Genomic DNA, 17317 nt, shown 5'->3' with positions numbered 1-17317 from the left:
CTCAGGGTCAAACACTTACTTGGTTTCTCCTTTGACTGTCCAGTTGTAGTTAACCTTCAGGGATCAGGTTAAACTTCTGAAGTGGTTTGCCCCCCGTTATTTTGTATCTATTTCCCCCTAAATCCCTCCAGTGAACAGAGACATCCAGTTTGCAGGTTTGCTTTAGGCTGGGTGGTCCCCAAATGCCGCTTGGGGGCTCTGCCCCCTAACTCAGCTGCCTTTCTATTCCTCGGGCACTTGATTTTTGTTTTGGAATCAATTCCAGGCTGGCATTTGATGGAGTTCTTTCGTGGGCCGACTTTAACTGCCCCCTCCTGTTTGTGGCTCCTCTGCTTGCACTCCCACCCCCAGGACCTGGAGACTCAGTCTGAGGCCTCCTGATAACGGGAGTTCTGCCTAGTTGAGAGCCCTCCTCGTCTAAGACTCTCTCCTTCATTAATTTTGCACGGTGGCTTATTGTATTTCATTCCGCTCGTCAACATGCTTCCATTCGTTCCCTGAAAGATTTGAAAAATCTTGAATCTCATGATGGGCTCTCTCTGGTTACCGATGCCCTTGTGAATCAAATCCCCATTTTATTTCCACACTATTATTTTCACAGGGCCTCAAAACAAACAAAAAAAAGAAGACAGATACTTCTGCCCAGGCTGCCGTCCGGAAATGGGAGTCACTCGAAAGGCGACTCTCCAAGCAAGTTATAGTCCATTCATTCAGATGAGGTTGTATACGCGTTAATATTTTCTTTGTATCTATTTTTATTATCCCTATTGTTTTTATTGGCGTATCGTTGACATACAACGTTATATCAGTTTTGGGGGTACAACATAGTGATTCAACAACTATACACATTATGCTCCGCCCGCCACGACACCGACTGACACCACACGACGTTTTTACAACAGCATCGCCTACATTTCCTGTGCTGTGCTTCTCGTCCCCGTGACATCTGCATTTTCTAACTGTAAGTTTGTACCTCTTAATCCCCTGTACCCACTTTGCCCTATTACTTGCTCCTCTGAATGTGAAAACCTCACCTTAGTAACATATAAATTCTACACAAATAATTGTTATCATTCATAAAAGCTGATTTTCTTTTGTTACTCAAGAAGTTTTGTTCTGAAATCCTTAAGTTCTACAAGACAGACAAAAGAGATTTTTTTCCACGTACTTGAGATGATCTCTGTAGATGTTCAATTTCAACTGCTGTAACTGCAACTATAAAACAGAGGACTTACCCAAGAAAATGTCGACCAGCATATTCATAGTAAATCTCCCAGAAGGACCTGCAGGGGGCTTGTTTCGTGTTCCTTGAGCTGAACTATGTTCTTGAACAAATCTTACAATATCTTTTACATCATCAGTCACATCTCTTGTCTTACAATCCTATGAATAAAAAGAGATTACTTTCGGTGTAATTAAGATGATAACCTAGACTGCTAGGGTTTAACAGTAACAACGGCAGTCTCACAACAAACCGTTTCCACACCAAAACCAAGACCAAAACCCAAGTTCCAAATGTTCTTTCTTCTCTAAGTTCTTACACTGACCCTGTGTCTAGGACAATTAGCACTCCACTATGTATGTTTTATTGCTGTGTTACAGACATACCTCTCATCTTTCAATTACCCGATAGCATGCTGTGGGTGGAACTGTTGTCTACTTCTTTTCAAACCCTTCATACCTTCTAGAACAGTGCTCCGGCATTTACTTGGATGGTGACCTCTGATCACTTTTGGGGCTTTGATGGCACAGTCAACCCTTTTAATGGTCTCGTCAGTTTGCTCTTTCCTTCTCACTGGTCTCCCAACGCGGCCTACTTTTTTAAGCCCCCGTTACCACAGGACCTGTCTGCTTCATCTATCCTGGCTCTGTAAACTCGCAGTACTAACCACCCGCTGTTCTCAAAAGTGGCATCATGCTCCTGGCCTCCGTCTATGCAGCCCCCTTACCTTCTAACCCTTGTTCATCTGCTGCAGTCTAACAACCTCAAGACAAACAGGTTTCTTGTCTTATTCTACAAATTAGTGGTGATTCTGAGGCTCTGTCTGGGACCGTCATGAAACATGGCCCTGGCCCTCCCCTCCCACACCATTCCTGCCTTGATTCTTGGTGACTCAGCAGACAGATGATCCCCCACACCTTGGCCTCTGGCATCCTGATCTCCTCTGCCCTAGTGACCCTGTCCTCTGTGAGTGCCAGGTGCTCACGTCCACGGTCATGCCCACCACCTTGGCCTCACTAATAACGGCAACCCCTTCATTCTACGACTGCCACCTCACGCCATCTAGTACATTCTGAGCCTAACAATCCACCGGGCCTGCCCATCCACGGGTTCCCATCAGACGATCTCTTGACTCAGCCTAAATTCCACACCGGTCATTACAATACTACTGGTCCACATAACTTCAACTCCCTGGCCCTTAGGCCACCTCACCACATTCACTGCTTGACACACAGTAGATCCAATTCTTCACCACTCCGTGCCTGTATCTCAGTAGCTGAACTTGGCTGGAGAAACACACGCAACCACGCTGAATGTCTGCGCTTTCAGCAAATGGCCACAGAGCTCAGGGGGACCCTGACCGCGGCCAGGTGATCATCATACATCCCCAGTCTATCACTCCTCTGCTCTCTTAGAGCAGGAGTCGGCATACTGTGGCCTACGAGCTGGATGCCGGTTTCTGTAAATCAAATTTTACCGGAACGTAGCCATGGAAAATCGATGTATTTATGGTTTATGTCTGCTTTTGGGCTAAGAGAGCAGAGCTGGGTACCCGTGACAGAGACCCTGATACCGAGGCGCACAAAGCCTGACGGATTTCCTCTGGCCCTTTAAGATAAAGTTTGCCACACTGTCCTAGCCGGCCACTTCCCATTCTGCTTGCTCTTCAATCACTCTCTTATCCTGGCCGCTGCCGACCTTGCCTGCTTCTTCACTGAGAAAACTGAAGCAGCCGGAAGAGAGCTTTTGCAGATTCCTTCACAACATCGATCACCGGCGCCAGTCCTGCACGGCCTTCTCTTTCCTCCTGCTATTCCAGATGAATTCTCTAGGTTCCTGCCTAAAGCCAATCTCTCGACTTGCACATTAGACGCCCCCCCCCCCCCCCCCCGCGTCTATTCAAGGACACTGCTCCAGCGGTTCTCTCCTCTCTCCTCAAGTGTCAACGTTTCATCCCGGACAGGTGCATTCCTATCAGTGCAGCCACGGGCTGCTTCCCCTGCCAGCTGCTGTTTCGTTTCTCTGCTCATCCTTGAAGCACAACTGGTAAGAGTTCTCTATATTCACCGTCTCCAGTTTTGCCCCCATCTACTGAAACTGGTCAAACAAATGCAAGCCGCCTCGATTCCCGTGGCGCTAAATCCACTGGCGTCTTCCTGGCCCCTTCCCTGCTTAGCTTAGCGGCAGGGTTTGAGTGGCTCGCACACCCTCCTTTCTGAACCACTTTCTGGGCGTATTTTTGGTTTTCCTCTGACCTTGCTACTTCTCTTTCTTGGTCGCCTTTCCTTGCTCCTCCTCTTCTCCTTAACCTCTTAATGTCCCAGGGCTCAGAGGTTTGGTTTTCTTCTCTTCGGTCTAAACTTAAATCCCGGAAGATTTCATCTGCGCACGTGGCTTCGAACACCACCTATATGCCCAAATCCCTATGTACCACAAGCCTCTTTCCAGAATTCCTCAGTTAACAGACACACCTAACTCGATATACCATAAACCTAACTGATCCATCCTGCCAAACGTCCTGCCCCAAATGTCCTGGCTGGGGTGGGGGGGGGGGAGGGTCACACCACGCCTCCAGTTACTCGGCCCTCCATTTGCTGCTCTGGCCTGCCTTTTCCTTTCCCCTTAACTCTTGGCCCTGCTCAGCTACACAGGCTCCCCCACTATCCCCCCAATGCACAGGTATGCCCCCCCGCCCCACCTTGGGGCCAAGAATGCCCACATCCAGGGAACTGCATCTTTGCAATAAGACTTCCCTGAGCCACCTTACCCAATACCGCATTGTGCCCCCCACCCGCTACTCCTGACTCCTTATACTGCTCTGCTTGACACGCACTTATGCTTTTGTATTCAGCTTCCCTCTGCTAGAACATAAGCCCCACGAGGGCAAGGATGCTTATATCCTGTTCAGCGATGCATCCCAAACTCCTAGAACAGCGCCTGACCCAGAGCAGGCACTCAACAAATACTTGCTAAACGAGAAGTGATTGGCAGCATCTACAGGGGACGGCTGGGGGCAGGCTGAGGCAGGGGCGGCGGGGGGGGTGGGGGATGGCCGCCGATCCACGATTCCACCCCAAGGGAGGGTACATCACCCTCTGCTCTGGCCAGCGCTGCAGATCTTTGTAACTACTTTATTCTTCACATGGTATCACGATTATGTGAATCCATGTCTGTCTGTCCCCTTCCAGTCTATGGCCCGCACCATGTTCATCTGTGAATCCCTAGCACCTTGCAGACGTTTCTTTGTTTTGTTTTTTTAAAATTTTTTAATGTTTATTCATTTTTGAGAGACAGAGACAGAGCGTAAGTGAGGGGAGGGGCGGAGAGAGAGGGAGACACAGAATCCCAAGCAGGCTCCAGCCTCCGAGCTGTCAGCACAGAGCCCGACGCGGGGCTGGCTCTCGTGAAGCACGAGATCATGACCTGAGCCGAAGTTGGACGCTCAACCGACTGAGCCACCCGGGAGCCCACCAACATTTCAAATAATGTGAAAATGCTCTGTTAAGTACAGAGACATTAAAACACAGAATCACCATGATAGGTCAAATAAAGTACCTGATGAATGAATTTAACAACTTCTCACAGTTATTTTTAGGACAGACAATAGCAAACTCATCTAGAAGCTACTGCTATTCATTCTTTATAGGTTTTAAATAACCAATTTATAGAATAACGTAATTGACCTGATTCAAATGCACGGTCCACTAGTTAGTATAACTCTTTTGAAAAAGAGTTCTTCCAATATAAATTGGAATTTGATTTAAATATTCTACCTGTACATGTCAGATCTTTTTGGGTTATCTACAGATTAACGGTATTTCTAAAATATTCTGTAACCTTTGGTACACATCTATAACCTTAGCATTTTGGACAGGTCCAGTAAACTTTTCATAGGCTTCTAATTTGAAAACTATTCCACAGAATTAATACTAAATGTTTCCATTCCAAATTACTATGGGGAAGAAGCCACCTTCCCCAGTTCAGTCCCCGGGGGCCCACGTACGGTAACCTAACTTGGCTAAATTAAGAAAGAAAAAACGAAGTCCTAGCAATTTCCTGAATTACAAAGAATTTAAAACTTTCTCATTTTACCTTGGTTTTACAGCAATTATCACAAGAAACATCTGGGTATTTCTTACAAAAATCAGGATTAAATCCATTTTCACCAAAGTAAGCCAAAAGCTGTATTCTCCTGCATTCTGTTATATTTTCACAGTAGTGCACCATACTATACAAATTGTTGAAGTGAGTCTCTCTTGTATGACGGTTTCCATCCTTCTCCACTGAAAGAGGTGAAGCACATAGTAAAGACACTTATTAGAGTAGAAAAATAGAAGAAAACACTACAAAAATGTTTAGAATAGATTAATGTAATTTTAAATCTTAAATGAAATAAAATCACTAGTAGCCATTATATATCAACATAACATCATTCTATAGTATAATCAACTGAGTATGTTTATCCCTCAAATTTTTAGTTTCATAGGAATAAATGAAGATTGTCATCAAGAGTGGCTGAACAATTTTTTTCAAATCTTCGTTGTTCCCAACAGTGAAAATCTGACTGAACTTTACTGTACTTATCAGACACTCATGTACTTGACTGCACGTCCAAAGTCAGCAGAGCACGGAACTATGGCGGCGGGCCGCACGCCTCCCTGGGCATCTGGGATGGAAGCAGTTAAGCCAGTGGCTCCAGAACCGTGCTGAGGAGCCCCGGGTGCTGCGGTGAATACTGCGGGGTATTTTAAATGTCAGGGAAACACAGCAGTACCTAACATCTCCTGGCACCACACAAAATGCTAGTCTGCGGGGCCGCCCCATGTTCGTCTCTGTGAAACTGAAGTGTTGGAGGCTGTTGGGATAAAAACAAGTACCTCCAGAAAACCCGTGTGAAACAGGAAGTAAGGGTAGCAGCATCTAATCTAATTTCAAGGTTTGAGAATGACGCACACATACTTACCATTGGCAAGCAACTGCGGTTAGTTAAGAAAGAAAATAAAATTTGTTTTTCTAGTTTACGAGTACTATTTTTTTCCAAAATGTTGCTAAGTGTTTAAGACTTTAAATGCTTATTAAACTGTTTGGACCTAACTTAATACAGGTTCTGTTTAAAAACACACATGGACACACTGAGTTTAAAAGTTTCATTTTTTCACCGAGAATCGTCTCGTTACATAGAGTGCAAGGGGCGTGGGCTTTGGGGGTCAGGCAGACCCGGGCCCCGACAGGGCGCTGCCACTTACTGGCTCGCATCTCACCTCCTCGTCCGTGAAATGAGGGGAGAAATGGCAGCACCTGTCAGGCTTGTCGTGCAGCCTGAGCGAAGGGATATAATCAAGCAGTGAAGGTGGCAGCATACAGCGGGTGCCAAGCGATGCCCTCTGTCAGTATCGCTACCACTGTCCTTCCACTTGCCCCCCATCCTACTGCTGCTGCTGCTCACGGGGGCTCCTGGGGGCAAGTTACAAAACCTTAACGAAGCTCCCTTTTTTCATCGGACAAACTCTGCCTCAAAAGCTAGGGACTATGAGCAAAAAAGGTGATACAATATTTGGCACGGTGCCTGGTAAGTGTCACATCCCATATGTAGTATCTCTGGCGGGGTCCGTTCAAAAGCAGTCTCGAAATAGAAAACGTACTTAGGAAGTACATTTAACTAGCACAACGTAATAGAAAAACGGGCAAAGGGCATAACAAAACTCTGAAATACGTATCGGCTTTGACCTGGCAAGTCTACGTCTGGAAACGTATCCTATGTACACAAGCGCACAAACGCCCCAAGATACCCGTACAAAGATGCTCGATGTTGCACTGCTGATAACGTGAAAACCAAGAAATAATCTAGGTCTCTATTCAAAGAGGACTGGTTAAGTGGACATGGAATAAACCGTACTATGGAATTCTCGGTAGTCAAACCACACGTGGCTACATCTTAGTGTAGAATGAAAACAGTAAGGTCACTGTACGTCTACGTAAGAAAGGCACATCCCACTCACATTGCAAAATACATGCACTTGGCAGGGGTAAACAGCAAATACAAAATACTGCTTATCTCTGATGGGGGGTGGGTGGGGGGGTTGAGATGGGAGAGGGACATACGGGGGGTTTTATTTCTTAACCTGGTGGTACATGAGCGTTTGTTACTCCTTCCATTCTACCATTCTGCGTGTTTGAAATATGTGTTACATGCAAGGACGCATGCAGAGATTGAATCTGGAAGGACAAAGGAGACCAACAGCTGGGGTTCTTTCCTAGAGTAGAACTGTATACAAGCATGCTTTGGAAATTTTCTGCCTCATGCACGTCCATATACACACGCCTGCATCATTTGAGTTTTACATGACAAGCGTGTAATACTTGTGCAATAAAAGTGAACTGAAGTAAAATTTCCATATCTACATAAACACTTCTAGTTTTCTATGACTATTTGAAGGAAACTGGACCAGAAGTACCACAATAGCAGGAGGAGATTACTATCACGAGGCTGAAAAGGACAGGATGTTTCTACAACGGGGCTTGACTTACTCAAGATGAGTCTCTTCAATCTGGTCACATCATGATAGGTATAGAACAGCAGGCAGTGAGATATTTCCCCATCTCTCCCCGCTCTGCCCGATTCCTGGTAGTAACCCTCCACGGATTTAGGGAGAGACGCGTGGATCACAAATCGCACGTCGGGTTTGTCAATCCCCATTCCGAATGCTATTGTTGCACAGATAACCTGATGGGAGAGCAAAAGCCTGTTAGACTCATGACAGACCTAAAGACACATTTTAATCACAGATGCCTCTAAAAGCTCTATCCTCTATTTTACTTTAAAATGCACTCTATACAACTATCTAGTTTCTTCCTTCCTTCCTTCCTTCCTTCCTTCCTTCCTTCCTTCCTTCCTTCCTTCCTTCCTTCCTTCCTTTCTCCTATCGGTAGAGAATCATTTATTCCAAGAGAAACTGAGATAACAAGGACTGGAGACAGGAGAGCATGAGACAAATACATGAGTGGAGAAACAGGTGAGGGCGAGGGTATGTGTGTAGGTACCTTTAGGGTAAAAAATAAGTACTTCTGCTCTTACGGGAAGTGATTTCCTATCTTACTTGTATATCAAAATCAACATAAATATACTCGCCAATGTTCAGAAGGATTCTGTATCATCTTAAAGACTAAAGAGAAGCACAATATAAATTTAAAAAAATCCCGCTGGGCAAAGTGACCCCAGTCGTCTTGACTGCTCTGGGGTTTGCAGGGAACATTTAAGCATCCTTGCTCATGGTGGTTGTCAGCGTGGTCTTCTACTTGGGGGTGGGGTATTTTCTACCCAAGTCAGCACTCTTCTCCGCTGGGACGCTAAACACACGTCCGAAGGACTCCAGGAAAATGGCACAGCTGGGTTCAGGTACTGCTTCACGATGTGCTTTTTCCTTTAACTTTGACAGTAGTGAATGCGCTAAATGTCTTGATAGAGAAGGTCACATCTGGGAATATTCTTGGGATCAGTAAGACTTTGGACAATAAGCTTTCCCCTCACTGCTCCTCGATAAATTACTTCAACCACATCTATGAAGTCTTGCTTGGTTTTGAAACTTCCCACAAACTTAGTGTGATCAGGAGACCCCTAATTCACTTTCATGTGCTGCCCATCGAAGAAGAACACAGTAGATGGAATATAACTGATGTCAAAATAGTGCGTGTGAACGGGAGTTCGGTCCACATCTACCAGATACGTGGCAGCCATTCTACTCAGGTCAGAAGATGTCTTAGAAGGAATATCATCTGGCTGCAGACAGACAGGATCCTCATCTCTCCCAAACCTGAGAACCAACGCCTTCTCTGCAGTACTTTTTATTGCTTGGTCTTCTTCTTTTTTGCTAGTTAGCTTGGGCAACAGGAAGCTCACCTCGACATGATCCAAATATTTATCCTCACCGTCACTCTTTATTTGTGCAAGGCACCTCCTTCTCTTCCACTCGAGGACTGTCCTCAACCCCGACCACTTCTCCGAAAGGTTGGTACCCTGGCAGTTCCCTTCTTCTACACCAAAAGCAGCGACCCTAACTCAAAGTAACCCAGGGGTTACTGCCTCCCGACTCTGGTGGACCACTAAAAAAATATATAACAACAATCTAGTTTCTTAAGTTGGTCCCATTATTTTGCATGACTAATGTGAGATCTTCATATTGATAGAGGCTCATGTGGTGGGGTGGCAGGCACTTTCTCATGGATTTGGTATTGTCACGTAAGGGGCCAGACTCAAGAGCAATCAGTAACCTCCGAACGTGCTGCCACATCTAGTTCTCTTACTTTTTTTTTTTTTTAATTTTAATTTTTTTTAATGTTTATTTTTGAGAGCGACAGAAAACAAGCGGGGAGGGGCAGAGATGGAGGGAGACACAGAATCTGAAGCAGGCTCCAGGCTCTAAGCCGACAGCACAGAGCCCAATGCGGGGCTCCAACCCACGAGCCGTGAGATCCTGACCTGAGCTGAAGTCAGATGCTTACCTGATTGAACCACCCAGGTGCCCCTTACGTTTTTGATATGGAGGTATGAGGGGCACTGCCCACACAGCCATAGCACCGAGGTCATGGTCATGATCGGGTCGCTCAGGAGCTCCAGGGTGATGACCACTGCCAGTGTCTCTGATGCCTCAGGAACCGTGGCAATGTCACCTGTGCCCGTGTTTACCATCTGTTTTTCCCTAGTGGGAGCAGCTGATCAATCACACACCAGCTTCTTTTCCTCAACAGCTGATTTCAAAGTAAAAACTTGTGAAATTTTTATTGGAACTCACATGGGTAAAAGTCTGAGAGTTGCTTATATTAGGGGGAAAAAAAAAGACTGGAGACCATGCATCGTGGCTGATGCAAATTACTTAGGAAAACCAAGGTGACAGTTGAACTTCAGGAGCTTCATAAATTGATTTTTAGTAAAAAAAACCATTTTCAAGAATAACCATGGCAGTTGCAAACTTAGGGCTTATTAACCCAAAAACATTACATCTCCAGGCAAAATTATATTATACAAATAAAGCTGCGAGACCAGTATTTCAAAAGCAACCAAACTACCTGGCAGCCAGACTGAGGCCAATGACATGATTTCAGTCACTGGGCACCAGGGAGAGGAACGGCACGCGGTGGAGTAGGCTGACAGCAAACGGGCGTGTTTGTCCACACTGGTGACGGCTGTGGCCTGAACTACAGGCTAGTCGTCCCCCCAGATTTATGGCACTTTTATCGAAGGAAATGTCCTTGGAGAGAGAAAGTCTGCCAGAGCCTCTAGTGGCTGAGAGCAGGCGGGGAGGCTGTGCAGAGTGGGGTGGCAGCCCACAGGCCCACAGGGCGTGGCCTGCAGTGGTCCCACAAGTAGGGGGGCTCCCAAGGTCAAGTCTCCCAAGGTCAAGGTCTCCTGAGGTCGAGGGGTGGGCCAGGGGCAGTCTGCAGGCTCCCAGGGAGGTGACCCTGAAGCCAACTTCCCCTGAAAGCCTTTAGCCTTGTCACTGGGAAAACTGGCTTAGTCGAGCTGTTACTTCCTTCTTTATTTCTGTGTTGCTCTTAAAACGCCAGACTATAATAATTTCTTTGTGAAGAAAAACAATGAAGTTTTTATTCTATCTCACAAATCTAACAAGATCAAGGTTGTCCAGTGACTGTATTATTATACCTGAACGGTAAGGATTAGCTAGTCTGAAAACAAACAAAAACTCACCAATTTTTTAAAACCATATTTTTGATCAAGTGTTTTATGTACATATATACAAATACGTTATCTGTATGCATGTGTACTGTGGAATAGTTATACTATACGTAGAGATTTAAAGAACTTGAAAATATTTGGCTTTTTTCTCATCTATTTTTCTTTTCTTTTTTTTCTATTTTTCTATTTCTTTCTTTTCTATTTTTCTATTCAATTTTCTTTTCTTTTTTTTTTTAAATTAAAAAAAATGTTTATTTACTTTTGAGAGAGAGAGTGAGTGTGAGTGAGCGAGGGAGGGGCAGAGAGAGGGAGACAGAGAATCCCAAGCAGGCTCTGAGCTGTCAGCACACAGCCCGATGCGGGGCTCAAACCCACAAACTGTGAGATCATGACCTGAGCTGGAGTCAGATGCTTAACTGACTGAGCCACCCAGGTGTCCTTCAATTTTCTTTTTTATGGTTGAGATCTCACACTTCTGGATTCTATTTGTCCCTACGTTTTTCCATTGTTGACATTTGAACATTTTCAAATCATTATGAAATTCTTCACAAACCATTTTCAATGTCAGGAATGCTCTATAATGTACCCAGTCACTCTCTCAGGACATTCAGGCTGTTTATATAACACTATCATACAGTTAACAACATTGCAATAACCTTGTATGGTGATAAGTGGTAAGTACAATCGTCAAATCACTGTGCTGAACTGAAAGTAATATAACATTGTCTGTCAGCTATACTTCAATTAAAAAACAACAAAAAAAATGTAAAAAAACAGCCATGTAAATTCCATGCCCATATTTCGGATCTGAGGCTCTTGTACAGTCTACAGTATTCTTTTCCAGAAAGGCTCTCAGGAGCACTGTAGGAAATTGCCTCTTACAGCATCGACCCCAACAGTTAACAGAAGTCTGCTAGGGGCGCCTGGGTGGCGCAGTCGGTTAAGCGTCCGACTTCAGCCAGGTCACGATCTCGCGGTCCGTGAGTTCGAGCCCCGCGTCAGGCTCTGGGCTGATGGACGGCTCGGAGCCTGGAGCCTGTTTCCGATTCTGTGTCTCCCTCTCTCTCTGCCCCTCCCCCATTCATGCTCTGTCTCTCTCTGTCCCAAAAATAAAAAAAAAAAAAAAAGAAGTCTGCTAATACTAGAGGTGAAAATGGTCGCTCACTGTTTTTAAATTTGGATTTAATAATTAGCAAAGTTGCACTTTGGAATACATTTGTGCTTAGACTTTGCTGGCTCCTTTTTTCATTTTTTATTAAAAAACATTTAAGTTTATTTATTTATTGAGAGAGTGCGTGTGTGAGTGAGGGAGGGGCAGAGAGAGAGGAAGGAGAGAGAGAATCCCAAGCAGGCTCCTCACTGTGGGTACAGAGCCAGATGCAGGGCTCGAACCTGGGAATCATGAGATCGCGATTTGAGCCGAAGTCAAGAGTCAGATGCTTACCCGACTGGGCCACCTAAGCACCCTCAGCTCCTTTTCGATGTCTCTTGATAGCGTGGGGTAATTTACTATTTGAGATTCATGTCTTTATCAAAGTTTTACACGCTCTATGGGATGTTTTATTTGCTGAAGACATTATTTCCCCAGTTTGCTGTTGCCTTTAATTTTGCTCACCAACACGCAAGTGTTTAGGTATATAGGTTTTTAATCATTTCTATCAATTCCTTCCCTTTGAGCTCTTTTTAAGCTCAGGTTCTCTTCCAGCCAGGGCTCCTACATTTAAAAATACCAACAGCTTTACTTACCTGTGATTTTGATAGGAGGATCCAAAACAATCCCTCCCAGTAGGTAAGTGGTACCTCTGGTTGGATCACCCTCCTTTTTTAATTTTTCAGTGCCTTCCTTGCCACACACTGTTTTTACACGTTTTCCAGGTGAATTCTGGATTTCTGTGTCACTGATGTGTCTGTGATGTACTGCAAAGCCAGTGTTCATGTGTTTTCCTTTTCTTGCCAAATTCCTTCGGTTATTTAAACCGGGATATTCTTCCAGGCAAACTTTAGAAAAAGTCTATCAAAGGAATAATAATAATAAAAAAAAAAGCCCACTGGGATTTTGCTGAAATATACAAGGTAGGGAGGACTGGCATCTGTGATTACTCCACTGACAACAAGGCAGTGATCCGCTTTCTGGACTTCACAATCTGAAAGTGCTCTTCCGTTGTGTTCAACACACGTGACAATGAGCTGGCTGTGAAATTCTTCAGTCCCAGGCTTCCCTTCTCTGATTCTGAAGACCGCGTGTCCTGCTTCTGTCATTTAGTGAAACAGTCTCAGGTCTGTCTGGTTTCTGTAGAGTATCTTATTTCTTTATCTTGGTGAATGTAATTTCTTTTAGCTCTTCGTTAATCCAACAAAGCGGTGAACTATGTCTACATTTATCTTTTCCCCCAGTGACACGGAAATAAAGCTTTTACATTGGTTAAATATTTCTTATGTACTCATTTAGAACACATCTGCCTGTTGTATCTACCCCAACTGTCCTGACTTCTTTCTTGGACACACTTATTATTCTTAGGCGGATGCCCTGACACCAACAAATACCATTTTCCTCTTTTCCCCTAATTTTAATCTGTTTTCTTTCCTTCACATTTTCAAGTTATTCGCTACCTCATTGATGCAAATGTCTGCACTGATCTGAACCATTTGTGTCCTGATACATAATTTTATTTGTTTTGCCTTTCGTGCATTTTCTTATCTGGATAAATTTCATTTTTATTTGTGCCTTCATCTCAGCCTGTAATCTTCCTATGGTAGAGTGCGTCTGGTTCATATAAGTCAAGTCTTCTGACATCTTTCCAAGGACACTAGGCTAATATACTCTAAGATTTCTTCTGTTTTCCGTTAGAAAATACTTTTGAGAGATGTTTTTCCTCTAAATCTTCAGGGTAATTTCCCTTTTTGTGACCTGAAAACTTCATAGGCTAAAAAAGTTATTTAGTTGTTTTCCTCAAAGTCATCCATGTTACTGAGAAAGATCTATCCAAGGCCGGCACCTGCTGCTATAGGAGATGCCTAGAGTGTTCTTAGTTGTCTTCCTCTTGATCCACTTGGGTGATAAATCTGTCATCTCAGAAATCTCAACACCATTAGTTATTATGGAAATGCAAATTAAAATCACAATGAGATGCCACTTCACATCCCCTAGGATGGATACAGTAAAAAAGACAATAATGGGTAGTAATAAGAAGGCAGAGACACTGGAACCTCACACGTTGCTGCTCGAAGTGTAAAATTCTGTAGCTGCTTTGGAAACAGTTTGGTAGTTCCTCAAAAAGCTAAACGTACAGTTACCGTATGACTAGGCAATTCCATTCCTAGGTACCCACCTGAGAGAACTGAAAACGTGTTCACACAAAACACATACACAGACGTTCACAGAAGCATTACATTATGCGCCAACAGCCAAAAAGCGGGTGCAACCAAATGTCTACCAACTGATGGATGGATGACAAACTAGGCTATATCCCTACCATGGAAGCTACCTGGCCACAAAAGAAATAAAGTATGGATACATGCTGTAATGTGGATACATCTTAAAAACATTATGCTAAATAAATCAGCCACAAAAGAACACATACTGTATGATTTCACTCACGTGAAATGTCCAGGAACAGGAAAACCTATAGACAGACTAGCAGTGGTTAGGTTAGTGGTTGCCAGGGGCTGGGGGGTTGGTGGAATGGGGAGTGGCTGCTAATGGGTATGGAGTTTATTTTGGGGATGATGAAATACTCTGGAATTAGACAGTGGTGGTGGTTGCACAACCTTGTGAATATACTAAAAACCACTGACTTGTAAGCTCTGAAAGGGCGAATTATAGCTGAATAAAAAAAAATTTTTTTTTATTTAAGAAAAAGCAACTTTGGAAGTCTCAAAAAGATGTTTTTAAATTTCAGTCTTCTTTTGATGTTTATGGTATTTATTTTTTATTTAGTTATGTTTATTTATTTCGAAAGAGAGAGGGAAAGAGAGCATGAGCAGGGGGAGGGGCAGAGAGAGAGACAGGCAGAGAATCCCAAACAGGCTCCACACTGTCAGCAAGGAGCCCGATGCGGGGCTCGACCTCACGAACCATGAGATCATGACCCGAGCTGAGATCAAGAGCTGGATGCTTAACCGACTGAGCTGCCCGGGCGCCCCGACGTTTACTGTCTTTAAAGTAAAAACAATTTTCATCCTGTGTGTGCACGTTTGCTCGTGTCCTATAAAAGATCATTTCCTTGATTTGTTTATTATAGAAAATGTTACCTGGCAACCATCCTGATTAATCCACTTGTGCTGTACTTCATCCCTGGCAGAATCGCTGAGGCCGGCGTGATAAGCAAGAGCAGCGAGACCATCCTTCTGTAAAGTGTCAGCCATTGTGTCGCATTCTCGCCTGGAGAGGCAGTAGATGATCCCAGAGTCATCTGCCGAGAAACCAAAACAGAGTTTTAATCGTAAATAACAACACAATTTTCATTGTGTTCGTAGAAATATGTGCACCGCGAGCAGACCTCCAGGGTATTGCTAGAGTAGAGGGTGGTGGTCACAGACGTAGAGTGATTCAAGCGACGAATTCACACGCACTGGAGAAGACAGGATGGGACCTTCCGTTCTGCCCCCAGATGACTCCTTAGGTGGGCCTGGAGGAAGCCCGGGCTGTTTCACACTGGCCGTGCAGCGGGAAGGCACCCTTCCACGAACATTGTGGGAAGCGTAAGGCAGTGTGCATCAGCCTTAGAAATGCTTCTGCCTTTTGACCCCGTTCCTTCTATGAAACTCATCTAGGAAATAAAGGGGTACTATGGCTTCTGCCAAAAGTTTTGTTTCTACTTTTGAAAATTAGAAAAACTTCAATGGCCACCATCAGGGGATTAATTAAGAAAGGACATCATGAAAAAAACTATTCCGTAATTATTAAGTGGTTTCCAAGTTTTCTGAGGAACCCTGACGATGTTCAAGGTACAGAGCGGGTTAAGGGTAGAAAAAGTGCACACACAGTACGCTAATGGAAAGAAACACACACAAACAAGTGCTGGAGGGAAGTAAACCCCAGATGGCCCCGGCGACTTGTCTTGAGGTGACTCTTGTCTTTTGCTTCTTTCTTTTTGTTGCTTTCTTGGTTTCTTCAAGGAGCACGTATTCTATGTGTCGTTTTGAAAACCACAAAATGAGAGGCGTTAAAGAAAAAGCCCTCTCTCCGTGGCAGAGCCAAAGGTGCAGACAAAAACGTGCTATCTATATTCGCCACCCGGGACAAGGGGGTCTGGAAGGGAAATCACAGACGACTTCTTGGTCTACCTCTCTGCACGGTCTGATTTGCTCAAACAAACACGTATACTAATTTTAAAAACACGAAACAGAGGTGGTCACCAAGAACAATTCTCTCTGGGAAAGGAGCAGGGGGGGTTACGTGGAAAACTACCACGAGTTTCGCAATCTCTCATCTTAGGTAACAGAACTCCGAGGCAGACCCTCGGGAGAAGCCCCTAACACAGAGACTGCTAGAATCCGTACCGACAGGGACCAGAGGAGAGACGCCGAAACCACGAACTACAGCACGGGTGTGTGTGTGGGGGGTCATCTCATATACTTCTTCTTAGGGTTTATTGTTATCAAACCAAATGGGATTTTACAATTTCCAGCAGGGAGGCAGTTGTGATTTGCTGTTCTATAAATAGCTAGTTAGTGCTACTGTCATGGGAAAAGCGATGTTTAACATGCACACACACATTCTATCGTGGTACCAATACCACAATATTTACTTATTACTTCTAGACATAATTCGTCACATGTACTCACGTGGGTGATGCTTTCTGATCCACTCTAAGCAATCAAATGCCACCTTTTTGGGTTTTTTCGGTAACACGTAGTATTTCAGATTATGTCTGTTAAAGCTCATGCTAAACCTAGAAGCCCCAAAGAGAAAATTTTGTTATTAAGAGAAAATATAGTTTCACTCACTTTTATACATCAAACACCGATTTTCCACAATGCGAATCTAATGATCAAGCCACCTGAGCGGACGATGGTCCCTGGCAGCTTGCGTTACACGACGCTCGAGGGGAAGTCAGGTTAAGAGTTTGCGGAGGGAACGGTGATAGGGAACAAATGTCTGTGGGACGAGATGACAAGGAATCAGGAGGGCTGTGGAAGATAACACGTAGAGAGGACAGGTGAGTCAGGAGCCCGGTCCCTAAGACGAGGTCAATTACAAGCAGAGGTGGATAAAACTGAAAAGTCACAGAGAAAACACACACTTTAGGGCGCCAATGTTCCCAAAATTTGATGGCGGACATAAAGAGCTGATTGCAGGGCAGCAGCGGGAGCCAAAGCCCTCCGGATCACGGATCGCTGCCCTGTGCTCTGCGCCCCAAAGGGCATGGGCTGATTCTGACACACATGTGCCCCCTTTCTCT

At 44.6% G+C, this 17317-nt stretch overlaps 1 protein-coding gene and 1 pseudogene across 5 annotated transcripts in view; both read right to left on the bottom strand.

The window, feature by feature from the left end:
• The window catches only part of BLM (BLM RecQ like helicase), an 87543-nt gene that overhangs the window by 14591 nt on the left and 55635 nt on the right, over positions 1-17317 (bottom strand). For all 5 annotated transcript variants that reach the window (XM_053888649.1, XM_053888652.1, XM_053888651.1 and 2 more), the window contains 5 exons: positions 16701-16807; positions 15165-15325; positions 7751-7946; positions 5315-5505; positions 1236-1383 (listed from right to left, as the gene is read on the bottom strand). In XM_053888649.1, coding sequence (XP_053744624.1) covers positions 1236-1383; positions 5315-5505; positions 7751-7946; positions 15165-15325; positions 16701-16807 — 803 coding nt within the window. The remainder of the gene's footprint in view (positions 1-1235; positions 1384-5314; positions 5506-7750; positions 7947-15164; positions 15326-16700; positions 16808-17317) is intronic.
• Positions 8143-9328, bottom strand: LOC109273481 (thioredoxin-like protein 4B; annotated as a pseudogene).

Source organism: Panthera pardus, unplaced genomic scaffold, assembly GCF_024362965.1.
Source record: "Panthera pardus isolate Hobbes unplaced genomic scaffold, ASM2436296v1 HiC_scaffold_23, whole genome shotgun sequence".
Classification (NCBI taxonomy): Eukaryota; Metazoa; Chordata; class Mammalia; order Carnivora; family Felidae; genus Panthera; species Panthera pardus.
The sequence above is the reverse complement of the archived record's forward strand: the minus strand, read 5'-3'. Positions and strand labels throughout refer to the sequence as shown.